General features: G+C 39.1%; 1 protein-coding gene across 7 annotated transcripts in view; it reads right to left on the bottom strand.

The window, feature by feature from the left end:
* zmiz1a (zinc finger, MIZ-type containing 1a) overlaps nt 1-27,250 on the bottom strand; it is a 209,004-nt gene that overhangs the window by 27,682 nt on the left and 154,072 nt on the right. The window contains exons 1-3 of one of the 7 annotated variants that reach the window (XM_051652215.1): nt 26,795-26,865; nt 23,338-23,456; nt 22,777-22,882 (exon numbers count right to left, since the gene is read on the bottom strand). Coding sequence is in view for 1 of the 7 variants with exons in the window: in XM_051652211.1 (XP_051508171.1) it covers nt 22,777-22,882; nt 26,795-26,908 (220 nt within the window). In the remaining 6 variants the exon portion in view is untranslated. Of the gene's footprint in view, nt 1-9,960; nt 10,132-12,472; nt 12,492-22,776; nt 22,883-23,337; nt 23,896-25,477; nt 26,705-26,794; nt 26,909-27,250 lie in introns of those variants that run through there. The other 6 variants (XM_051652213.1, XM_051652214.1, XM_051652211.1 and 3 more) reach the window with 6 other exon arrangements.

Below are 27,250 nucleotides of genomic sequence, written 5' to 3'. Positions count from 1 at the left end.
CATGTAAGTTTCACTCTGAACTATCTCACGCTGCGTTTCCACTGGCACGGAAGAAATACACTCAAAGATGCTCACAATGCTAGGGAACAGCTTGCTCCACGCCACCGCCAATCCCACAATCCACCTCATGAGCGAGGCACTCAGCTTGGTGGCTCAGCGGTTAAGGCTCTGGGTTACTAATCAGAAGGTTGGGGGTTCAAGCCCCAGCACTGCGAAGACACCACTGTTGGGCCCTTGAGCAAGGCCCTTGACATTATCTGTTCCAGGGGTGCTGTATCATGGCTGACCCTGCACTCTGACCCCAGCTTAGCTGGGATATGTGAAAAAAAAAGAATGTCACTGTATATGTGCAAAATGTATAATGTGTGATAAATAAAATTATAGGAATGAATTGAAAACGCTTCGCTCAGCTCTGTGCCGGCTCCCTGGCAGTGGGCATTTCAGTGGCATGGCTCTGTGTTGGGTCTATGTCAGTGGGCATTATGGTGGCAAGGCTGGCTCACAGCGGTGTGCACCAGGCAGGGATCCCAGCAGGAACAGAGAAGTACTGACATAAAAGCTTAGCCAACAGCAGCCAGACACTAAAACTGTGATTTGCTTACACTAGCCAGACTCCAATCCAGTCTGAGGTTTAGCATACAATATGCTGTTTATTATCACAACAGAGCAACTCCAACAACTGCTGGTAGACACAGTGTAAAAAAGTAATTTAATGGTGAGAACAAAGACATTAACAGTGTTTTCAAAATAATGAGTCACCATTTCATTGTGTAATCACAAAACTCTTAATATTGTCCCAAGTCAAAAAAGCCCACCCCCAAGTCTCTATGATATCTATGATAGGTCCTGAATTCGACCTTGAAGCTTGAATGCAACACAATACAATATGCTATCTTCTTCTTAAACTTTATCATTGTTTTGTTCTATGGCCAGTTTTCTCTTGAACTGGACATGTTTATTGCTAGTTCCCTGAATAATAACACTTCTATCAGGAAGACTCGCAGACTTGAGTGAAATTTAAAATGACATTTATTTGATGAATATAAAACAGAAATGTAATGTCTCTCTTTGGCGTAAGCCCCGTCTGGCGGTCCGAAGAATTTGTACTCGGAACCGTCATATCCTCCCGGAGATAGGAGGCAGGGGTAAGGAGCCTACCCCGTGCAGGACGGGACTCAACTGGTGGTGGTGGGGTGGTGAAGGTTGCCGTGTTAGCACACTGAAACAGCAATGTGATAGATTGTAAGCAGACTTATAAAGCAATGGCTTACATGTGATTGGCTAGGAGTTACCTAGCTAATGGTGCGATGATGTATAGCTGCTAGTCTTCCCGCTAGAACTACGCTGTGCTTACATATCTGGCTTGCACCATTTGCACGTGTTTTGCTTAATGTATGTTTTTTAGCTTAATTCTTAAGGTTTTTCAATGCTATTTTAAAAAGATTGTACACTGGGTGAGCAGACAGGCACATTTGGTAGCTCTGCAAGATCCATGCTATTCATACAAGCTCTGTGGTTCTGTCCATAGTGACTCATATTAGCCACGTTCTGCTGTTCCTAAAGGTGCCAGACTGCAGTTGAAACAGTCTTACTGAGGGGACAACAGCCTGTGGCTCTACAGACTTTTGGCAAAACAGACCAGAGAGACAGACACCACACAAACCAACCCATTCCACCCCCCTCTCTTTGTCTGCTCTTTGTCTGGAGAAGAGACTCTCCAAGCAGGTTTAGTGGGCTTTGAATAACTGACCAGAGTAAATCCCCAAATGATCCGGTGTGTAGGGATCCCAGGTCACCCTGGTTACCCAAATCGTCTCTGTAGCCGCCCCAAGAATGTTTGCCCATAGTTCCATCTCAGGTTGGCTGCTTTATCTCTGCCAGCACCCCATCTCAGCCAAACTCTTGGTTTTTACTGCCTTTACACTTCATTATGAGCTTTTTTAATGATGTTGCTAATTAAAAGTGGATGGTTAAGATAATGGATTGAGGCCAAATGGACAAAATTAAGCAGACTCCACTTCATATAATAAAAGTTTGGTGATGTTCAGTGTCTGATTTGACCACAAGGTTCTCACACAGGCCAACCCTTGCCAAAAGCATTATGTGGTCTTTGTCATATCCATTGCTTATTCACTGAATGCATTGGTTCTTTGAAAAGGGCAGCTTTGAAAAATCTGATTAATACAAGTGGTGTTTGAATTTTTGAGTAAAGGTGTTTAAGCAAGGTTACTTGTGAGCAATTCCCAAGCGAACACCGAACCTAAGTACAGAACTTGGTTTGTCTTTCTTAAAGTAAACAAATGACATGGTAATCTAAACTCTATTAAGATGTCTAGAACAGGGGACTTTTGTGAAAACAAGAAAAATACAATAAGGTAACTTTAACCAAAGCTAAAGAATATAAGCTCAAGTATATGACTCTGTACAACAATAATGATTATTTTAGGGCAGATGCTATTTGCACCCTGGTGCAAATGGTGTATGCCATTTACACCCCAGTGCAAATAGTGTCAGATACTATTTGCATTCGTAATTAAATATAACATACAGTAAATGGGCATCACTGCAGTATGTTTATTGTGTTTATTTAGAGTCCAACAGATACACTACATTAACCCCTACCCCTAAACCTAACCTTAAACTTACCTTAGAAAAAATAACCTTGGTTTTACCACAGTAACCATGGTTTCACGCCAGGGTGCAAATAGACATTCTGTTTTTTAATGGCTTTGCAACGTAAGCATCATAAAGTATGTAAATATATTAATACGGTACTATACATGTTACAATAAGCCAGGCTTAAAATGCAACATTCATTTGATACATTATGTAACAGGGGGTCCTTGTTCCATCTCTCTATCAACCAAGGGGTCCTTGGCTTGAAAAATTTCCAGAATGTAAATGTAGCTGGAATTCTTCGCACAAGCCAAATTTTCAGAAGTCCTCAGAGATATTTACTCTTTTCTCTCTCAATTTGTGAGTGTTTGAGAGCTAAATTTGATGCCACAGTGTATTGGCAGACATGCCGGCTGGCCTTCCTATACGCATTAGGGTTTCCACAGTGAAAATAACCTACCCTGCTGTCCACATGACATACTGTGTCTGCCCTTCATCCTCACCCCACTGAGACCATCGTATCACCTTACCTGACCTGTGAAACCAGTGAAAGAGAAATGCAACCGCAGATACTGTCCATGCATAATGGAGAACCTGGAAGAGAATTTTAAGAGCATAGCTGTTTTTGAAACTAGAATGACAAACTGTTATTTCTGCGATGCAAAGTTTTTTTATGCAAGGCAATAAAAATTCAGGACAGAATATGATTGTGAATTCTACTTCAAGTCACAGATAATCTGGCTATTCGAGAATATTGTGTCCCTGTGCCAAATTTTTACAAATTCACCCTAAATTCCTCCATCCTAAATACTGCAATATGTTAATACAGGTCTTTCCCAGTGAGTAAAAGCAGCTTATGGGAGAACTTCCCAACAGCCTTCATAGACAGAATTGTGTAATACCACCACACACAAGGCAGAAAAATGTGTGCTTATGAAGAAAAATGAGAGCCTTTGATGTTGTAAACAAGAAAGAGAGGAGCTCAACTTCCACTTATCAAAATTCTCAAATCTAAAGACAAGATTTTCAATTTTTTTTACATTGTTATTTAGTGTAATATCCACACTTTACTGCCTAATATGCAGTATACCCACAGATTTGAACGCCCATCATTCGGAAAGTTCTATGCATTCCCGCCGCCCCTTCTGTGTTAATTCATTAAATACTTTGGCTAATCTGACTTTGCTTTCAGTAATCAATAACAGTGTAATACTTTCAGTTCCATTTTCCACATTTTTCTATCTTTAAATCCATTCTAAAGAAACTTTCTGCCAAAATCAGCTCAGAAAATTAGAAAAAGTCTGAACATTCTGCCTGGGCCAGTTAACAGGAAAGATTGTAAAAATGAACCACTGATGATGATTGTGGCATTGTGAGGTATATCATCTTCCCTTTCAGCCCAGTGTCTGGCAGTAAAGCAGGCATTTGCTCAGGAAAAGGACCACTGTTAACTAATGACACAGGGCAGGTCCTCACTTACGAGAGAGGCTCACATATTAATTAAGGCCAAAGCTGATCCTGAGTGTAGGCTACACACACCCACAAGTAGGAGTTATTAACCCCTAACTGGGCTAACAGGCCACAAAGTGACCTCCATTCACACCAGGTGACATAACCACTCATGGCAGCTCTCTGCTGCACATAACACCCACACACAGAGGGAGAAACAGTGTGCTAAACTACTGCCAGATTACAACACATCTCACAGATTTAAACAAACACAACCACAGAGTACCTGCTTGAAGAGATGAAACTGATATTTCTAATTGGAGTAAATAAACTATTGCATGTTTTCTGTCAACGTCATATGTAATATTTCAGCAATCTTACCCAAGCAAGAGTTCTAACAGTTCTATAAACAAGTAGCAAATATTGAGTAACTTAAATTTTAGACTCAATATGTCCAGTTATTTTGTCTAGTTTTGCTCTGCTTACAAATATACTTCCATACTTTGCCAAAGCAGGATCAACCGTTCCGCGTGGCCAAGAAAAATATAGACTGACAGCTAGAACACAGCATCCTAGTTATACCAAATATCAGCACTTTTGGAACGCTGCTTGTCCAATCAGAGTAGAGGAGCAGAACTAACTTGCTCCAACAGCACTGTAACATTCACACATATTAAGACTCACTGACTCACTTCTGTCTATTTGAGAGAATCAAAACAGATTGATGCTCTTTTGAATTGAAAAAGGAATTTGAAGCACACGGCACATCGCATTGTCGCTACAGATTCAACCATGATGGAAATGAATGACTGTCATGAAAAGGGAAGAGCTCACAGAAAGACTTGTTAACCAGCAGCACATTAGCAAACAACACAGGGCAGCACTGAAAGTGAGAGACATACGGATGAAGGCACAAAAATGGGAGGATAAAACATCATTCCTGTTCAATGAGCTGCACAGTCCAAATAAAGCCGGAAACCTGGACTGTACTGAATGCCTTCGTAAAATGACAGGGAAAAAGCCATCCCGGTTTAATCTGAGTTGACAGTGCAGCCCATGCGTCTATGAAACAGGTATGGATGCTCAGTCAGCAGCCAATGACCCCCCACATATACACCCCTGCAACAGAGGAAGCACATCAAAAGCATCTGCGTCACAGTGACTCATCTTCTCTGTGACTGCGCACGAATGAATAAAATAACAGAATGAATGCCCAGGATGACAATGAAGAGAGAGAGCACTCTCCACAAGCCAAACAATGCTAGAACACAGAAGAGTACCTGTGTCACTCTGACATCTCCTGCAGGTGCTGGTTTCTGTAGGGTTCAAATTCAACATTTTACACAAGGGGGCAAAGCAATTATCAAGACAAGAAAGTGACAATAAGCAGAGTTGACGTCATCAATGGGTGAACTGATGTCCTGGTTGAATTAATGTGACTAACGGGGTCCTGCTGGCTCTGCTATGGAGAAATCTCTAGGTTTTTCTGTACGAAACACTGACTTCTCTTTTTAGAAAAGAGAAATATCTCAAATCAATACATTTGCTGAAATATTCCAGGTTACTTGCACATTTGTCAGAAATTTCACTCAGGAGCAGGCCAAATCTAGAGTTGTAAATGCCTTTTGATTTGGTCTAAAGTAATTATACACTGTAGTACTAATAAATATTAACAAACTTTAAGTAATGACAAACTACAATTAATTTGTGTAAAAATTCAATTAGTAACACCTATCATGATTTTCCAACTTAAATCCTCTATAGAAAAATGTAACACTTCACTGAATATTTCATGAAGCAGCAGTGCAATTACAGTGAGATTTATATGCATAGATCTCGGTTACACTTCATATGACTAACACACTTGTTACAGTATGAGGAAACATCACCTAAATATCAAATTAGTCATATTTAAAATCATCCAAGTCTTTATCACTTAAGATTTTGGTTAATAGCAAACATATAGCTACTCAACCTACACTGACGTGAACACACTTTTTCTATAGGTCATGATTGACTACTCTGCAATACTCATAGAAATTATAGAGTCGTGATGATCAGTCAGCTAGTAAAGTTCAAGCTCATTTCAGAGCCCTTACAGTAATTTGCCTTTACATGTTGCTGTATATCTTATGTTATTAATCTTATTCTCATTATTGATTTGTTCTGTGTATTTCCAAAGATGGATGAACTCAACAATGGTTTGGTTGCCAAGCAATGTAGCAACTTGGCACATCAACATAGAATGTCTGGTCACAGATATATCTATGTATAAACTGATCAGCCACAACATTAAAACCACCTGTCTAATATTGTGTAGGTCCCCTTCGTGCTGCCAAAACAGCGCCAACCCGCATCTTAGAATAGCATTCTGAGATGCTATTCTTCTCACCACAATTGTACAGAGTGGTTATCTGAGTTACTGTAGACTTTGTCAGTTCGAACCAGTCTGGCCATTCTCTGTTGACCTCTCTCATCAAAAAGGCGTTTCCGTCCACAGAACTGCCACTCGTGGGATGTTTTTTGTTTGTGTCATCATTCTGAGTATATTCTAGAGACTGTTGTGTGTGAAAATCCCAGGAGATCAGCAGTTACAGAAATACTCAAACCAGCCCATCTGGCACCAACAATCATCCATGCCATTATCTAATCAGCCAATCATGTGGCAGCAGTGCAGTGCATATGCAAATCATGCAGATATGGGTCAGGAGCTTCAGTTAATGTTCACATCAACCATCAGAATGGAGAAAAAATTTGGACTGTTGCATGATTGTTGGTGTCAGATGGGCTGGTTTGAGTATTTCTGTAGCTGCTGATCTCCTGGGATTTTTCATGCACAACAGTCTCCGAATGGTGCCAAAAACAAAAAAGATCCAGTGAGCGGCAGTTCTGTGGACAGACAGAGGTCAACGGAGAATGGCCAGACTGGTTAGAACTGACAAAGTCTATGGTAACTCAGATAACCACTCTGTACAATTGTGGTGAGAAGAATAGCATCTTAGAATGCTATTCTGAGATGCGGGTTGGTGCTGTTTTGGCGGCACAAGGGGGACCTACGCAATATTAGGCAGGTGGTTTTAATGTTGTGGCTGATCAGGGTATGTGCATTTATCAGCCTTTTACAAAGGCTTTGAATGCAGTCCATTCAATCAGAATTTAGAGAGGGAACTATCAGTTTTATACATATGCAATTTTTTTGTCAAACCATGGTGATCTAAAAACCTTTACAGCAATCAGATAGTTTATGGTTTTAGTTTGTTAAAATAACCTAATTCTTTTGACATATACCTAGCATCCACTTTGTAACCAAGGGCAAAAGTAAATGTTTGCACTAGGGGAATGGCACTTTATCAGGATTTGTGGAAAACGTATGGAATGCATTCGCAGGACCACTTTTTAACCTCAGCTGCACAACAGGTATTGTACTCCTAAAGCTGTAAAATATAAGTACGATTTTAGCCGGCTCTTACTTGTCCCATCGGTCCCAGTAGTACTTGTGGTTTTGTGCTGTATACTGACCCCTGTCATCCTTATATACTGTAAAATACATCCATATTTGGGACATTCTTGTATTCAATCCAAATGAATTTTTGTGCATTGTTGCGTGCTAGACTATGACCGGACAGCCTGGACTCACAAGCTCTCTACCTTCTAAACACCGCCTTGTGCTTGCGCTTGGCGTTTGAGGTCGCACTGTTTATTCATGATCCGCACCATAAGAGCTGCTGGTAGTAGCAGTTTGATTCATCATTCCAGCATGGACTCTTCTTTGGACTTTTTATCTTTCAACTTGCACACACATTCTGTTTGGACGGTCTGGTGGATCACACTCCTGCTGATCAACACATACCATCATTCTCAACTATATTGTTAACTTGGGCTCCATTGTTTTTTCTAGTAAGTATAGTGTTTGTTGTTTTATTGTTTGGTTTGTTTGTTTTGTTTACATTTATGTTTGAGCATTAGCTGAAAGCACTATATCAAGTAAACATGTTATTATTATTTCCATTATTAGTGGTAGTCAAATTTGCATGACATAGTGTCATGTGCTATCAACATGGCAGCGACCCACTCATGTAAAATTAAACAGCTTTTATTGGGTTTCTGATGTGACTGGAGTCTTCATCTCATGTGAGTGTACATCCTTTTTAATTGTTATTCTTTTTTTTTTATTATCTCTGTCTTGTTGTTGTATTGTTTGTGCACTGGAAGCTTCTGTCACCAAGACATATTCCTTGTATGTGTAAGCATACTTGGCAATAAAGCTCATTTTGATTCTGATTCTGATTTTACAAATTACATGCAAGTCCAGAAAAAGGTATATATGTCTAACTGTCTTACCCTCAAAAGCAGATAGTTTTAGACAGCTCAAGTATTTGAACGTGTAACATTTGTATACCAGAACGTAACACTAATATTTGCATGTTAAAATCAAGTAAAGCTACCAAACATAAATGGTGCATGGGCAAAAAGCTCAGAGCTATTAAAAGCTCCTAACCACTAAGGGGGAAGTTTCACACATGCACAGCAGGATCCTCATTATAGCAAACCACTGTTTATTTCCCCATCAGTACAAACTCAGAGCCTTAACAAAACATTACAGGAACAATACCTGTGGATTTTGCTTGTGCAGTGTGTTATCCCTACGACTCAGCATGGATGTAAACTATAAATGCTGCACTGTAGCAATCACAAGAAACTGCTTACAATAAAAAACTAAAGATCATTCTTAGACATCACACTGTAGAAACAAAAGCTGCAAAATGCTTTAAATTGGCTTAATAAACAAATAAATACACTTCCCCCCACTACTCAACATTTCCATGTTCATTCATCCCATTTTCTTGGAGACAACCAGTACTTTTCAAAGACCCATGTTTTTTAAAAATTGCCCTATACATCCCAGCAAACAGATCCTCTGATGCAATGCAAGAAAATGTTCTTCCACCCAATGATCTACAACCCCATAAAGAATGATAATGCATCCGCTGCAAAGAGTAGCCATGCATAGAGAGGCATTGAGAGAGAGAGAGAGAGAGAGAGAGAGAGAGAGAGAGAGAGAGAGAGAGGGAAAAAGAGAGACACGTCGTGTAACCAGCTGAGTAGTCAATGCCAGACTCATGTCAAACTACTAAAGGACTGACAAAAACACTGCGCCTCAAGTAGGTCAGTTCTCCTCCTGGAGATAATCAAGCTCACTTTGACCCTTTATGTGTGAGTGTTTTGTGTGTGAGGTTTGTGTGTAGGAGAGAGGGAACTAGGTCAAACACAGTCAGCAGTTACTGCTCTGTCATATGCAAAACTTAGAGCTCCAGTTGTGCTTTCTGTGTCCTATTCCATTAGTTAAAAGTTCCCTGAGAGGATGCAGTTAAAGGGATAGTTTATGTAAAAATTTAAATTCGCTCATTATTGACCCAAATTCACCCTTGGTGCTGTTCCAAAGCCGTATGTCTTTCTTTCGTGGAACACCAACAGAGAGGTTTAACAGTGGGGCTGTCAAGCTCCAAAAAAGACTAAAAAGCACTATAAAAGCATAATAAAAGTAGTCCATATGACTTGGACTGAAATTTACGTAATTATTCACTGAAAATCATGCCTTGAAAATCTGGACAACCATGGTCACCATTCTATTTCCCTGAATGCATAAGAGCAGCCTGGACATTCTACTATAGATACATTATTTGTTTCATCGAAGAAAGAAAGTCATACGGGTTTCAAAAGACATGAAGGTGAGTGAATAATAAAATTATTTTCAATTTTGAGTGAACTCTTCTTTGAAGAGATTTACACAGCCTGCACATACACCTGCCTGCAACTTGCCCACACAGAAGCACAAACAGCAATACATGCACTACATTACTGTCAAGTGTGTTCACAAGCCTCACTCTGACTTACCAGCAGCTGAGATCTGCCTTTGTGGTTCTCATTGTAGTCCTCTCATTGCACAGAGAAATGGGATTTGAACAGCAGGCAAAGAAGAAGAACTCCAGAGGAATCTACAAGCTCTCTTTATCTCTGTCTGATTGTCTGTTTCTCAGGGGCACTGTGCCTCTCTCTGTTTTTCCCTCTCTTTGCCTGTCCAGCGACTGCACAATGCACATCAATTATTCAGCAGCGGTCTCCGGGTTTCTAGTGCAAAGCCAATCACAGATGGAGCTCTGTGCTAATGGGCTCCTGGTACCTGGCTCCTCTGCTTCAAGACGGAGCCCGTGGGGAATCAGGTTAAGCTCTTCAAAACTTCACACACACACTGAGATGCACACATAGACAGTGAATCATATGCCTGTAAACTGTCTGCCGTGCAAAACCACAAAATGAACAGGAAGCAAAGTTCTGTTCAAAAAGGGTTAAAAAAAAGAATCGGGGGGGGGGGGGGGGGGGGGGTTGGGGGGATGTCTGGCAGGGATAAATGTATATGCATACTACACACTAAGAAACCAGCCACTGCTCTGATCACCACACACTAGTTCATTCATTCTGTGTATGTCCTTAATGTCATATCTAGCTAAAGGATTATTATATTCTATTTTATTTTAGATTGTATATTGCCATTAATAATTTGCATTAGCATTACTTTTTTATATTTGTAAACAATGTTTATTATTTGCAAAAAAATATATATTTTATTTTTTGTAAATAATTTAATAACTTTTTTAATAATTTGTCTATTTTGATTGTATTTTATTGTATTTCATTTTAGATTGTATAATGCAATTATTATTTGTATTTACTTTACTGGCTCCTAATTTGTATCTTTTGTAAAAAAAATAAATAAATAAATAAAAAAATCATTATTGTAAGTACTACATTTCTTTCATATTGTAAATAATTTTATTATTTTACTGTAGTTTTTTTTAGACTGCAGTTATTATTTGTATTAACACTCCAGGAACCTAATTTAATTTTTTGTAAAAAAATTAAATAAAATTAAATTAAAAACCTTTATTACCTCTATTTTTTTTGTGTAAATTATTTTTTATATTTTGGATGACTGAGTTCACTGGGGGAGGTGCAGCAGGCAATAATGCCCAGCAGGTTTAGACAGCTACTTGTGTACCTGATTAGCTTTGAAAATATGGTAATGAAAAACAATTAAGCCAATAAAGTATTTTGAAAATGAAGAAAAGATAAAGAAAAATAAACAAATCTCACCTCATCTCATATATATGGTGTTGTAAGTGATGTCCACATGCTCTTAACCAGTTATCCTTTGACTAAAACCCTATTTCTTAGAAATGGATAGCCACATACATGAATGGAACCACACATTGACACACTGACTCAAACTCACACACTCACGCACACTCATCCATGCAATGTGATTACCACTTTGCAAGAAGGGCGGAAGAGGGGAAGAGCATGGGCGGCTCACATTTCAAACTCGCAAAGGGTGGAGGTGGGGTCTAACATGGCAGACAAGCTGTATCTTGGCCAGAGACCAAATCATCAGGAGAGAGAGAAAGAGAGAGAGAGAGAGAGAGAACAAACAACAAGCTCAAATCAATTCAGTTAAAGCTGTGTTTGCTGCCCGTGATTACTGCTATCAAAGCGGCTGAATCCTGTCTATTGGAGAGCCTAATCACATGACACTGATGTATAAATCCATCAGACCACACACACTAATTAAGCTTGGGGCTGGTGGGCGGCCACTTATGAGCTTTGTGTGAGGGGTGAAATTAATGGAAACTGTGTTAGCTTTTAACGCTAAGTGCCTAACTTGACACTTGCTAACACTGTTAATTATACACACCTAAGTGTTGAATATCAAAAAGTGATCCAGCACTTCCACAAGCTGTCGATAGCATGCCTCCTTTAATAAATTAATAAATAGCTATTCTTCATTTGTTGAATTAAATTTGCCTAATCTGCTATTAAAGACCCCATGAAATCAAAGTTGTGTCTTTTAATTCACGTCTGTTTGCGTTGAAGCCATCTAGATGCTAGTGTACTCCTAAACATTGACAAAATGTACTTTTAGTAGATAAATGCATTTAAATTAATTGTCTCTAAAAGGACCAAAACTATTGATGACTCACACTGCACTCACTCATTTTGTCCAACCACATGCTCTTTTGTATGAGAATGCCCCTCCCCCTAATAAAACCTGAAACTGACTAGCTAAAGTAGCAAATCATGTTCCTGGCTGTGACGTTAAGTAAAGGCTATTGACTATTTTAAAAAAGGGATGAGCCCTTCAAAATATCCCACCTCAACTTTCTGTTTTAATAGGAAATACAATAACACAGGCAAGAAAATGGCGCTCGTAAAGCCAATTCAAAAGTACTTCAAAAGCACTTTATCAACAGCAGGACTTTCCTTGACTCAGCAATTTTCCCTGTATCAATTTCCCCTGACATCAAATTAGAAATAATTCATTTTAACCTACAAAATAAGTGCAAATACTTACAATGTACTGACACATCAAGACCTCAGCGCACACATTGTCTTCGCTCATCTGGTCGGCATCAAATCGCCGCGTGTGACAGATACCTTTAATATCAAGCTACGAGAGAATGAAATTACTCAGAGAAAATGAGAGGAGATGAGAGGCTACATGAAAAAAGAGGTGAAGAGCTAAACTGGCTCAAACAGGAACTTGAGCTTCCTTTAAATTTTACGGCAAAGCTGTGAGTCATAGCACTCCACCAACACACACAAACACTGATCATACACACAAATCAACCCAGTCATTCTCTTCAGCTCTGCACTTCAGCACGCTTTACATCTGAGCACATTACGTTAAAGCACTTTACATATTAAAGCAATATTGTTTCCGATAATAGCTCTGTTCCAAAACCTGGTGAGTTGCCTCACTGCCTACTAAGGCAAATAAAGATTCTACTGGTTCAGACACGAAGGTTCATATAAGAGGATATTAACAATGGAGATTGTGACTCAGTCACCTAACCTTTGATGTAGCAAACTCAAAGACACAGCACATTTTTTAAGTGTGCACTGACAACTGTACGTGGGCAAAGTCTGCGGTATCTCAAAACAACGGGGAGGTCCCGAGCTTGAGTTTCTTGTGTATTTGCACTTGTGTCTTCTCTGTAAACCATGCATGTACATGACATGTGAATTACGGCAGGGCTCTGGAAAGCGATCCATCACCCTCGACATGGTGGGTTGGTTGCTCGTCTGACGTGCCTTCCAGCTGGGCTGATTTACAACCTACTGACAGACTTCCTATGTAGAGCAGGAACATTCCTCACTGTTGCGTTAAGGTCTGTTTCACCTCACGGTGTGGCCATTGCCCAATTTCTCACTTTCTCCCTTCCTCTGCTCAGAGAATTGCCAATGCCAACCTTACATTGATAAGCAACTGCACCAACCAAGTATCTCAAAATGAAAAAAGGACAAATAGCCTTGAAAAAAACTTGAATACAGTGAAAGGTCACTCACTGGAATCAATTAAAAGAGGGTGCCATCACTTTACGTTAAATGTATTTATGACTTTTCCATTACCTTTCCAGACAACCCACATAAGCTTTTTGACCCGCCAATGACAACCTAAACTATACGCATAATTGGAAGCATACATAACATTGGTCTTCTTGTGGAATAAAGCAATGGATGAAGTGTGTGTTTGTGTAAACGTGACACAATTAGTAGAATTCTTTAAACGCTGGCTAAAGATTTTAGGAGAAAAACAAAGCATTGTTTAAATTCCTGTACTTCATGTCTTCTGCACTTCATGCCAAATCTGCTCAATAACAGACTTGGGTTGAGACACACCTTGCAATTATCTTGTCGTAACATCTCACTCTGAACAATGCAGCACTATCTCTGTTCCTGTGTGCAGGCACAAAAGTGATTTGGGAAGTTTTTATGATTTTTTGTCAGGAAAAAGTTTAAATAATGGCAGGCTGTCTAAATGGAGGCATACGAGTGAGAAACATGCCCTAATAGACAAACACATTAGCTGTCACTCTCTCAACTAATCTGCCCTCGATTAAATATCAGCATGACATGAGGGAAGAATTTGATGTTGATCTAAGACAGCAGACGGTTGCTCCTGACAGCATATTGTTGAAATGCTGTCGAAAAGCAATTATTATGCCATATATAATTAACATATGCCCGATAAAAGCATTTCAGACAAAGTATTTAGTGTTTCTTGGTACAGACGTAGCTATGTGCACTTAAGAGATTTTAGAAAAAAAACAATTATCTTATTGCACTGGCAGCAGGGTGCCAACCAAAGTCCGGGTTAAATAGTCTGTCAAATGCATGTAAGCAGAGCAGATCAGACTCGATAAGAAAGCACACACAAACACACACAGATGCAAACACACACTATGGACAGATAATTCCCATAATCACAGATTAATACTGACAGATAATCCCACTGACATAGAGGTCACAAACAAGCTCACAAACCAGCAAACCCTGAGAGACTACATTTCTTGCGCTTTCACACTAGAGGTTTTGGTGCAAACCAGTGTTCATTTGAAGCAACAATAACCAGACCATCCCGGTGACTCAAAATTTGTCTATCTGTACTGAATGCTACTGATGGACTCATTCAAAACACTGCTTCATGGAGCTTTGAAACGTTTACAAATCTTTTGTCTTAAACCAGTGCTTCAAATGAGTATCAAACTAGCAAAGCTCTGTGATTTCAGCAAATGAGGCTTTGTTACGTCACACTGTTTCGATACTTTCTTGGTTTGACACTAGGGTTGCTTGATCCTACAGTGAACCCCTGAATCAGTGTCAAACATATGGCTCTAACAGATCTCAAGTCAGTTGAGCAATAATTTGGGTTAATAAAATCAGACTGATCATGATATGCTGATTGGAAGTCAGTGATTTTAAATTCCCTGTTGATCATTTTGAGTTATGTTTCCACTGAAACATACAATTGCAAAAAAACCCAAAAAAACACTGATTCTGCTTTTGGCTTGAGTCTTCGCATTGCATTTACATGCCTGTGACCAATAGATGTCCTAAGCGTGCAGTGTTTCTAGCGCTTCGAAACAATCACTTTGCAATGCAATTGGTTCAATTTATTCACAGTTTCAGTATGGTAAACAATTGTTGCTACTATTCGTTATGACATACATTGCGTAAAATAATGCATTTTGGATCCAAATAATACAATGTGAAAAGAAACCTTCGGAGCATAGGGAGGAGGGTTTGGACCAAGCAGTCAAACTAAGTGTGAAAACAGCCTTCATTAACACACACACACACACACACACACGCACACGCACACACACACACGTTGGGTTTTCATGTTTTATGAGGATTCTCCATAGACATAATTGTTTTTATACTGTACAAATATTCTATTTTATCCCCTAACCCTAACCCTACTCCTAAACCTAACCCTCACAGAAAACATTCTGCATTTTTACATTTTCAAAAAACATCATTTAGTATGATTTATAATCTGTTTTCCTCATGGGGACAGACTGATTGTCCCCACAATGTCAAAAATTTCAGGTTTTACTTTCCTTGTGGGGACATTTGGTCCCCACAACATAGGGGATACCTGGACACACACACACACACACCTCTTCCACATTCCTGAAGCTGAACTGGTGAAAATGCACAAAAAGCTGTCCTCACTTTGCACTGATTATATCTTATCTTTGTCAGTGATAAACATGTGTGAACAGCGTATCAACTGAAAATTACACCCTTCAGGCACCTGATGAGGTATGGGTTTGATTTGGCACTGTTGCCAAAATTTCATCTTGAAAACAAAGAAAGGATCCAAGTGACTGTTTTATATTGCTATAACTGTTTAAAAGTAACATTAACGAGAGCTCAAAGCATAAATATATGAATTACATTTATCTTACAAGACATCCTCTGGCATTTGTCCATTACAGGTACTTAGCATTCTTTTACGAGAGGCAAATAAAACCATATTTCGTAGTGCGAGTGGATGACTTTTGGCCATCCTCGCAGCCAAGTGTCAGCTGCATTGTATATCACAGAGACAGCAAAAAGAAAAAAAATAATCGTGTAGACAGTGACAGCCTCTCCTTGGCCCACTGATTGTGCATTGATCATGTAATGTGGGTGTGTCGCGCCGCTCTCAGGCTTTGAGCGAGCCAGACACACTGAACTCCAATGTGTGGTGTCAGGTGGCCGACCCTCTGTCGCCATCCTGCCTGTCACTGGGTTTTCGCTGGGAATGCACTTTCTCAACAAATCCCTCACCTGACAGACATATCTCTTATCTCTTCATTTTCCTTTTGCTCTCTCTCTCTGTGTGTTTGTGTGATGGATGTAGGTAGATAAAGAGAGAAGGAGTAAGGACAGAAAACGAGAGGGATGCAAAGAGCAGTTTTATGAGTCTGAGTTCTGCCACTGTCGTCTCCTTGTCTGGGGTGGCAGACGCCCTCATGGTAGAGGTAAGATGAATGTCACCATGATGGACTGAGAGAGGAAGTCTGACTCATATCTGCTTCCAGCCATTTCTTTATCATCTACTGCTCTGGCAAACACTGTATCTAAGTCTTAGCTTGAGATGAATGATCTAAGGCAGTGGTTCTCAATGGGTGAGTCGTGACCCAAAAACGGCTGGCAGGTCTTATTACAATAGCAGAGTTCTCATACCTTTTAACCAATGGAATTTGTGACTTTTCCAGTTGTTTGTGATTACTGAAAAAGGATTAAAAAAAATCTATTTAGATTGTACTCTCAGAATTGCAATTTCTAGCAGATATACCATATAATATTTTAGTAATATATTTTAGCTTCTAATATTTTAGAGCTGAGCATAATTAGATAAATGTATATTCACTATAGAAACGTCCATAACGTTTCCTTGACCTTTTAAGATTTTATTAATTTCCATGATTTTCCCAGGCCTAGATATCACCATTTTAAAATTAACTGATATTCCCAGGTTTTCCTTGACCATGGGAACCCTGTAATACGTTTGTGGAGAAAAAAAACAACAAAAAAAAACAAATTCAAATAAAAATATAGCCATGCTAAAGGCGAGAAGTTAGGCAACTAGCCTAACCATATAACTGTGCTTTCTTATGGTAGCAAAACAAAAAGGCGCATGAACATTTAAAAACGCTTCACATATCTTTATTTGTTGATGTAAAAAGTCTGCACATCCAGTCAAACTCTACTGTATTTAGACGTGTATATGAATAAACGGACAGGTTCCGTGACTAGAGTTGCCACCCATCCTTTAAAATACGGGATCGTCACGTATTTAAAGATAAAATGATGCGTCCCATATCGAATCAATACGGGTCGCAATTTGTCCCGTATTTAAGCTGGTCAGATGGCGTCATGGTGAAATCATTCCAGATCGATAATTTAACATTGATATATGTTGGAAAATGTGCATATGGTGGGTAAGGGTCTGAAAAGTCCACAAATGGTGCTAAAACTGTGGAGTTTTCTCTATATAAATGTTCAGTAAGATCAAACAATGTATGAATACAATCACTGAGTACAGGTGAAGTACAGGTGAAGTAAAAAAACAAAAACAATTAAAAAAATAAATAAATAAAAATACGTATAAACCAACCAAAATGTATACAAAAATTAGATAAAAATAAATAATCGAAAAAATAAAAATAAATAGATTTTTAACATATAAAAGGTATTTTTTTATAAGTCATGGGTCAGGGAAGTACTCATTTTAGAATATAAGGATATACAATTTTTTATTAATAACGTATATTAACTCAGCACATTTATTCCTAAAACTGTGGAGGATGTGGTTAGGAGCCAAGATTCCCCCCGTGTATTTGTTAAAAATTTGTATTTGTGAAATTTTATATTTACAGTGTTTTCTGAAGATAAAATGTTTCATAATGTATGATTGAACTTTTAAATATTAATGTACACTTACTACATGGTTGTGTAGTGATTTGCCTCAATCCGGGTGGCGGAGGATGAATCCCAGTTGCCTCCGCGTCTGAGACCATCAACCTGCGCATCTTATCATGTGGCTTGTTGAGCGCGTTACTGCAGAGACATAAGGCTTCACGACATCCACCGCGGCATCTGTGCTCAACTCACCAGGCACCCCACCGAGAACGAACCACATTATAGTGACCACGAGGAGGTTACCCCATGTGACTCTACCCTCCCTAGCAACCGGGCCAATTTGGTTGCTTATGAGACCTGGCTGGAGTCACTCAGCACGCCCTGGGATTCGAACTAGCGAACTCCAGGTGTGGTAGCCAGCGTCTTTTACCACTAAGTTACCCAGGCCCCCTACTACATTTTGTTGAATGCTTTATATGCACTTATTTTTCAAGTAAACACATGGCTATAAAGTAGTTCCAGGTCTTGACTGCATAACGGTTCCATATCACTTCACTAAATTATTTCAGTTATTTCAAAGAGCCCTACAGGCTGCCACAACAAAATAACAAATTAAAACAAAGTGATTGGTTAAAGTAAATCGGTTAAGAGCTTCAAAACAATGTTGTTTCAATTTTGGTTAAAAAGAGCCCTCGTGCTCCCTCATCTCCCCCCGCACTTACACACGCTCACACACACACACACACACACATACGTACCCGCATGCACTACCTTGTTACTCCAATGCTGAAAAGCAGCACATCCTCCGTTGCTAGTTCTAACGTAATGTTTTCAAATTAGCAACGAAGGCTTGAGCTGTATCAAAGTTAGATACACTTGATCAATATAATAGTTTCTATATTATCTGAAATATCTGTGTGAAAAACCCTCGCACTCCCCCTCTCACACACACACTTGTGGACACACAGACATTATACGTGTAACGCACACACTTAAGACCCAAATATACTCGTGAGAGAAAAACAGAGTCGCCATGTCAGCGCACTCCTGCATATCAGTGGGGATGGTCCCATTAAGGTTTACAACGGAAATATGGTGTCACGCATCTTGGCGATTTTGAAGTGGTGTTATTTCTGACAAGAGCTGCAACAAAAAAAGGTAATCCCAGAAGCGAGATATCTAATTTTCTCAGTTTCTCTCTTTCGATCCCTCAAATACAAACACACACACTAATTCACTCACACACACACACACACACACACACACACGCACACGCACTAACTTGTTACTCCAGTAAGTGCTCCTGTAAAGCAGCGCAAGCCTCGCTATCCTCCGTTGCTAGTTCTAACGTGACGTTTTCGAATTAGCAACGAAGGCTCGGACTGTATTAAAGCAAGATGCTGAATCTGTGGTGAAAGAAAATAGTTCCTCTCATTAGAGCGTTTTAGGGACGAAAACCAGAAAATGCCTTGAGATAAAACCCTAAACGATGTCTTAAGGTGTGGTAACCGTGGTATAAGCGGAATAATTGACTCCGGCCCGTTGAATTGTTTAAAAAATAATGCATACCCGAGGTGTAAAGGTCACTCTGCTGCGCGTCGTGAATGCATTACCACCTCGGGTGTGCATTATTTTTAAACAATTAAACGGTCCACCGTCAATTATTCCTTACTTGTGCGATTTACACTGAGTTTACATTGATGTATAACAAGCGCTAAATTGGTACTGTCTCTTTAAGAGAAGTGTTAACGTTTGAGTGAGCACACATTAACGAGAGAGAAGTTGCACGGTTGTTTTTCCCTCATCCATGCAATATATGACGAGAAATAATGTTTTATTTTAATATTTTTTTTTATCACCAACTGACTGTAAATAACAGAAAAGCTATTAAGAGAGACATGAAATGAAAATGGGGTGCCTGGGTCTTGTCTTTGGATACAAAATATACAGAACTAAGCAAAAGAAAACTTTGACTTGTATAACGTGTATGACTTGCTTGTACAAATACTTATTGTACACGTTCTCAAATTAAAATCTACAAGCTCTCAAATTTTGCAACACTTTTTCTTTGTAACTGAAGTCCAACAGGCGTATAACTGGTCTGTATGCTGACCAGTTAAATGTAATTAATTGACGTTGTTAAATGTAATGTCAGTAACATTCCAAGGCTGAACTAAGTGATGGAGACAGCACAATCATGACAGATCCGGACCCACTGCAGCCAAATAAGGTCAATTTCCTTCAGGGGCGCACTCACGAGACATAACATGCAATAAAGACGTGTCTGATTCCAGTTTCCTAATCGCTGGCTTCTCTTCTTCAGTACAAGGATCGTGGCGCTCAAGTTCTTCCTCACCACTACACAACTAAGCTCTGGCAAGTAAAATCTGAATTATTACTCGCCAGTGGCTAATAAAATTCAGATTTTAGTCGCATAGCATTTACTCGCTATGTAGAGGGCTGGACAACCTTAAAAACATCTAAAGAAATACTAGAAATTATCTTTTATTCAGTCTATATCATGTTAATAATTTTGCATATTGTTGGGCCCAAGTAGATTGTGGTAATAAAAAATTCAAATGTTTTATATACTGTATATTGTAATGTATTTCACTGACATTTTTGCTTATTTTTATATGATAAACACATGTGGCATTGTGTTGGGTCAGCATTGATATGTAAAATCTGGGTCATGGCACCAAAAACAGTTGAGAACACTTATCTAATGCCTTACTGTAAAATAATAATATTTCAGCCATCAAATAACTTTTTTAAAGCCTCTTATAGTACTGTGCAAAAGTTTTAAGCACTTGTGGAAAATGTTACATTTACAACTGTAAATTTCCAACAAAAGCCTTCATCAGCCAACTAACAAAGGACAATGCATCTATATGAACTTCTGCAGTTAATCCAGGATGAACTTCAGAGACATTAGTAATTAACCTTACAGTTCTACAAAATCTTTGTTTAAACACTGGCCCTTAATACTTAGTTTACTCATTTTAAACCATGACTTGCACTGCACACTATAAGTAATATTGGCATTATATTCATGTTGTTAGCCAGAGGGGAACTGACCCCCACAGTGAGCCTGGTTTCTCCCAAGGTTATTTTTCTCCATTAACCAACATCTTATGGAGTTTTGTGTTCCTTGCCACAGTTGCTTTCGGCTTGCTCACTGGGTTTCTAAATACAATTATTATTTAATTACTTATTTTTATACACACTTCATAATCATATTTAATCAAACTTCACAATGATGACTCTAGATATTATGGTTTCAATTTCTGTTAATGCATGATTCTGTGTAAAGCTGCTTCGAAATGATGTGTGTTGTGAAAGGCGCTATACAAATAAAAATGAATTGACTTGACTTACATTGTGAAGATGTCTTCAAGAATAATGCAGAGGCCATGCCATCTGTTGTAGGGCTCCTTGTTATTCTATTCTATTCACAAAATTAATGTTTGGCATTCTAAAATGTATATTTCCTATTGACACATTGAAGTTGAAGATATAAATAACCATCTTAAGACAAATGTTTTTGTGAAACATCTTATGTACCCAAGACTTTTGCACAGTACTGTAACTGCCATTCACACCAACACAATATAATTATGCTACATAATTGCACCAAAACACACACACACACACACACACACACACACACACACTCACGCACACACGTTGGTGCAGCTATCCTTATGAGGACTCTCCATAGACATAATGATTTTTATACAGTACGAACTATAGATTCTATCCCCTAACCCAAACCATACCCCTAAACCTAACCCTCACAAAAAACTTGTTTAGTATGTTTTTTAAGTGATTTGAGTTATGGGGACACTAGACATTTCTTTATAAACCACATTTATAGCATAATACCCTTGTAATTACCAGTTTGTAACCTAAAAACATTTCCTCGTAAACCACCCAAACAACACACACACACACACACACACAAACAAAACACCTTCTGGAAGCTCCAAGGTGTCCCACAGTAACCATGGTTCAAATGGACAGTTTATCTTCATTCTCAACATCGAGCCACGTCAGGCCTTTCTCAAATGAAGTACACTCACACACCTCAACCCCACCATTTGCCAGCCATCTATCTCTGTTTGTCTGATGCCCATCCGCAATTCACTTTGACAAATGTACAAGAACAGGACACTCAGCTTTGGCTGAGAAGGTCAGGATTTCAAACAGAGCTGATTACAAAGCAATGCTGTTCTGCTGATGGATTGATGTTGGAAAGTGAACTCTGGCGTTTATCAATGAATTATTCTGAGGCGGTTTTGGCACACTGAGAGCTCTGTGTGTATAATCGGCAAAAAAGACAAGCTGGGAAAGTTAAATTGCCTCATGACATCTTAAGGAGATGGGTGAGTATCAGACAAAGGAAAGTGAAAGGATGCTAATGCATGGCCATGCGCTGTGATTGTATAATGCCGCAATTAAAAGATTTCCTATCACACTGCAGAATGAGAAATGTGAATTAATTACAGGCAGTGTGTCACTCTGTTTTATTAGTGGTGATCAGGCCCAGACGGAATATGTACCTATGTTTGTGGAATGGATTGAAACCTGGTTAAACGTGTTAAAGAAATGGGTGAGTAAATTATGAACAATCTTTGGTACTATGCACTTAAGTTTAATATTTAATATATTAAAACACAAGGGGTGGGTGATCTGTAACCCATATCAGAGCAGCTTGAATTTCCATGCTGATCCAGGCTGGTTTATGTTGGCTATTGTGCTGGTTTTATGCTGGTCTGACTTGTAAACCAACATAGCCATGCAATTCACCAACTTTACTAGAAAGACTTGGTAAATGACAAAATTTCAAATTCTGTGGAAATACTGCATGATTTCTGTGGGCTCAGATTACGTGTCAGCCTAGTGATGATGTTTGAGAGGAGACATTGCATGAGAGGAGCATTGAACGTGGAGTCTCACCTGCAGACTTTGGGGTGAACTTGTCACGGTTGGCTGCGCACACAGCCAGGAGCCGATAGCCGAGATCCAAGTCAAAACCCTGCTGCGCTGCGACCCGGCTTACAACCTGTGGAGAGAGATCACATCTGTGTTACAATAGGTCTATGTGTACATGTGTGTTTGTCTGCATGTGTCTCCATTATTTGAACATTCTCCCCTTTTCTGAGTCTCAAAACTCTGCAATCACAAGAAAGCCGCAAACAGTTTTCCTGCTTAAGGACTGAAGGAAAATCAAGCTGAAATGTTCTAAACTCACTCTTTAGCATTAAGGCTATTGAATTTTTCAATAGTCTACATGAGCTATGCGCAATTAAGCTTCCTTGAAATTGTACCCCAGACTCCCAAGAGAGACACGAGAACCAGCGGAATACTCGCATCACTCGGCTACCACCCCCCTCTTCCTTGTACACCAAATATCTCTCCAAAAACTACTTTTAAAAGAGCAATTTCTCTTTTTCAGTGCAATCATATGAAATATTTATATAAGTGCATGAATAATGTATTCTAAAATAAAACAGTCACCTCCAGTGATGCAGAATTGTGTAAAGAATGTGTTGATATTTGCGGGGCTCCATTGATGAGCTTTCCCCAGAGGTCTCTGTGACTGGTGTGTAGACGTCTCTGTTTGTTCTCTCAATATCCTGATCCATAGAGACCACAGACCACACTTAGCCCCTTGAACTCACAACTACAGCTTCATTCAAAGCATGTTGTAATCTTTCACGGAAAATACAAAAGTGGGTAAAAAAAAACCTTAAAGCCACATGTAAGACAGAAGTGGTAGGTGGCACAGAGAATACTGAACTGAGACTTTACTGCTGGAATCTGCTTTGCAAACATTAAAAATGATATAGTAGGTTAAATATTTCAATTAAGAGTTAAATACATTAGACCACAAAGAACAAAACACCTTGACATTCACTGGGAAAAGAAATATTAATCTGAATTTTTGTCATGTTTTCCAGTTAAAATACCCTTAAAAAGACAAATTTTGCTTCAATTTAGCTACAGTTGTGCTTCTCAAATAAATGTATCTAATGTTAATGGGATAGTTCACCCAAAAATGAAAATTCTCTCATCATTTACTCACCCTCATGCCATCCCAGATGTGTTTAACTTTCTTTCTTCAACAGAACACAAACAAATATTTTTAGAAAAATATCTCAGCTCAGTAGGTCCTTTTTTTACTCTTAATCTCCACTTTCACTTTCAACTTCACATCTGAAAGTTAAAGCTAAAGTGGATATTTAGAGTAAAAAGGACTTAAATATTGTTCTCTTTCTCACCCACACCTATTATATCCCCTCTGAAGATATGGATTTAACCACTGGAGTCTTATGGATTACTTCTATGTTTTCTTTATGTGATTTTTGGAGCTACAAAAGGTCTGATCACCATTCACTTGCATTATATGGACCAACAGAGCTGAGATATGCTTCTAAAATCTTAGTTTCTGTTATGCTGAAGAAAGAAAGTCATACACATCTGGGATGGCATGAGGGTGAGTAAATGATGAGAGAATTTTCATTTTTGGGTGAACTATCCAAGGATGTTTAGATATTTGCACTGGAAAATAGACAAAAAAAATATTTTAAGAAATATATATGTTTATACAGATTAAAGTGCCTATTTCTCAATTTTTAAGACCTGGGTTTATATATTACTCTGAATATCATCACAAAAAAATCACTTTGCCCCCCCCCCCCCACTCTCTATTATTCAATCTTTCAACAAATATGGCACGAGAGGCATTCAGCCCTTTGGATAATCTGTTGACAGCTCTAAAATCTTACTCAGGATGCACATGATCTTTAATGACTCATGTATCACACTGCTGCAGCTGTGCACTGCATTTATCCACTTACTAACCTTCTCAGTTCTTAACACTCCATGCCTGACGTGCAATTTATGTTCCACACAGGGTGCAAACTTAACTCTTCATAATCATAAACTGTCATACATCTGCTACCAAGGTAGTGCAACAAAAAAGACAAATTAAACCTGCACTGACAGATTTCTATTTGTGGTTTAATGGTAAAATAATGGCTCTGATGGCTTAACGGGATTCCAGGACCAGATGAGCGGCATCTATGAAAATGAAAATCTAGAGACATTTTTGTCCTCCAGTTTTAAAATTTTGGATAGGCAGTGTTGTTGTGCTCGTGCCAAACTTTAATTTCCCTTCTGCAGCTGCACTTGCCAAATGCAGGAGCAAGGCGTGCTGCCACAAGGGCTCGTATAGATTCCACTGCCATTTAGAAATGCACCCTCTCATAAGCCTTTTCCGCATTATCCCTTTCTCAGAATACATTCAACAGAAATATTCCAGGTCACTAAACTACTCTAATGTTCCCTTTTACAGTTTTGCTGAAGGGCAGAGGGCCATCGAAACAGTGACATGGAATATAATCCACAAGAAAAAACAAATGGCCTGTTTATTTCTTGCCACAGAGAGGGAGAAGAGAACCCAACCAATCACTCGACCCGAAGAGCTGCAGATATGCAATGGTTGACACAAAAAGACTGGAGAGATAGTTGTCATCGCTAAAGCTACTGACAGTTGAAGATGTCATTTATCATTTGGCTGAGTGCTGATACTGTGCAGCTGTGAGACAATGGAAGAACAGCTCCATATGCAGGTCTGCAGAGAATGGAGAGCTACCTGCTGCCTGAGGGAAAATGTGTAAGACATGTCCACATCTGTCAGCCAACATTCTTATCTCCCCAGTTCTTTCATCTTTCCTCCATCCTCACCAGAGCATCCTCACCTGGGGAGAAGAACCTCTCCACTGCTCTCAGAGGGAACACACTCCATCAGACAAATTAATTACAAAATACACAATGCAAACACACTACACATCTTTTTAGAGTGAACACAGGTATGAAAATAGTATCCAGGGACACATTGTCATGCACACACATGCCATTCTAACTCAGCTATAGTATACAGTATTCTTGGTAATACTGTATGTCTTGCAAGTGTATTGTTTATATTGCAGATGTAATGTATTTTATGTAATGTATAATGTATTTTCATATGATTGATGGATGGACGGACAGACGGACAGATGGATAAGAGTGGTCTATTGAACACGTCCTTTATGTTGTACACTATACTTGTCCTTTATACTGTCAGCATACAGCTTTCCACTGATGTGTGGCAGCCAAGTTAAACAATGCAAGAAATTCCTTCCTTCTGAGTCTTCCTTCCTGTAGTTTTTTTTTCTCTTGATAACAGTGTGTACATTAATTAATTCAATGGAAATAAGCTATAAAGGGGTTTAATCCATAATGGGAGGTTTAATCTCTAGGCTTTAAAGGGGTTAGGGCTGTATTTAAAGAATAACGATTACTTTGTCGTTGCTATTTAGTTTCCAAAGCTCCTGATCCATCTAGGATATTTAATTTGGATGCCCTTTAAGAAAAGAAAATCCCAGCAAGGATAACAGATGCAAGTCTAGCTAGAAAATATTCTGAGAGCCTTTCACTAAATCATTATCTAAAGAACTTGTTTCACAAAAGGTGCTGGAATGAAAGACACCCAGTGGAAATTAATGTAAAAAGTCTGTTTCTTGAACACTTCCCCCATCTACCATTGGTTAGAGAAACAAGATAGTCCTGCCCTGAACGCACACCACTGGTTGAGCTGATGTTGCTGCGTCAGGAGGCAAAAACAAATAGAACAATGTTTTGATAGCATTACAGAACCATAGTATTTACACTTTTCAGGGGAATTTACCTATGAATGGCTTACTTATAGTCTCCGCATACTAAGCAGTGAAACTATTTTAGCATTGAAAAAATATTACACACTTCAGCTTTAAACACCAGTATCGTATCAAAGAAAATGAGAGAGAGAGAGAGAGAGAGAGAGAGAGAGAGAGAGAGAGAGAGAGAGAGAGAGAGAGGGGTGGGTGGGCAGAGGGACAGGTCACTGGCCCCTGACACGAGGACAAGATAAAAGCAGCTGCCGACTTACCGTCAAACATCCCATCAGGCTTTGCTCAAAGGGCCGCTGGAAGGCTCGTGGATCTCCGCACCAGTCCAGTAGTTCTGTGGCCGCAGTCTGGAAATTGGCCGGATTCTGTAAGTGCTGTTTGAAGAGAAGAAATCACAAATTTAATACAGTTAATATCTGCGAGAAATAATCGGATGAGAAGGTTTAGGCATATTTTACGCAAAAACAGAAAATGCGTTTACACTTCACAGTACTGAACTAACAATTAAAAACTTCTGTAGAAGGCAAGTATGCTTATAGTCATTTTACAATTTAACAATATACGTGTTAGCATGAGACTGGAGTATTGTGTACCAATGTATATCAACTCATGTCATGACCAGCTAAAAGAGTTAATTTACTTTTGCATGATATCTGCACACATACCAGGAAGGACATGGAAGGAATGTGATGTTTGTGATGAACTATCTGTAAAGC

This window comes from Myxocyprinus asiaticus, chromosome 23, assembly GCF_019703515.2.
Source record: "Myxocyprinus asiaticus isolate MX2 ecotype Aquarium Trade chromosome 23, UBuf_Myxa_2, whole genome shotgun sequence".
Taxonomy (NCBI): Eukaryota; Metazoa; Chordata; class Actinopteri; order Cypriniformes; family Catostomidae; genus Myxocyprinus; species Myxocyprinus asiaticus.
Note: the sequence above shows the minus strand (reverse complement) of the source record. Positions and strands in the feature narration are given on the sequence as shown.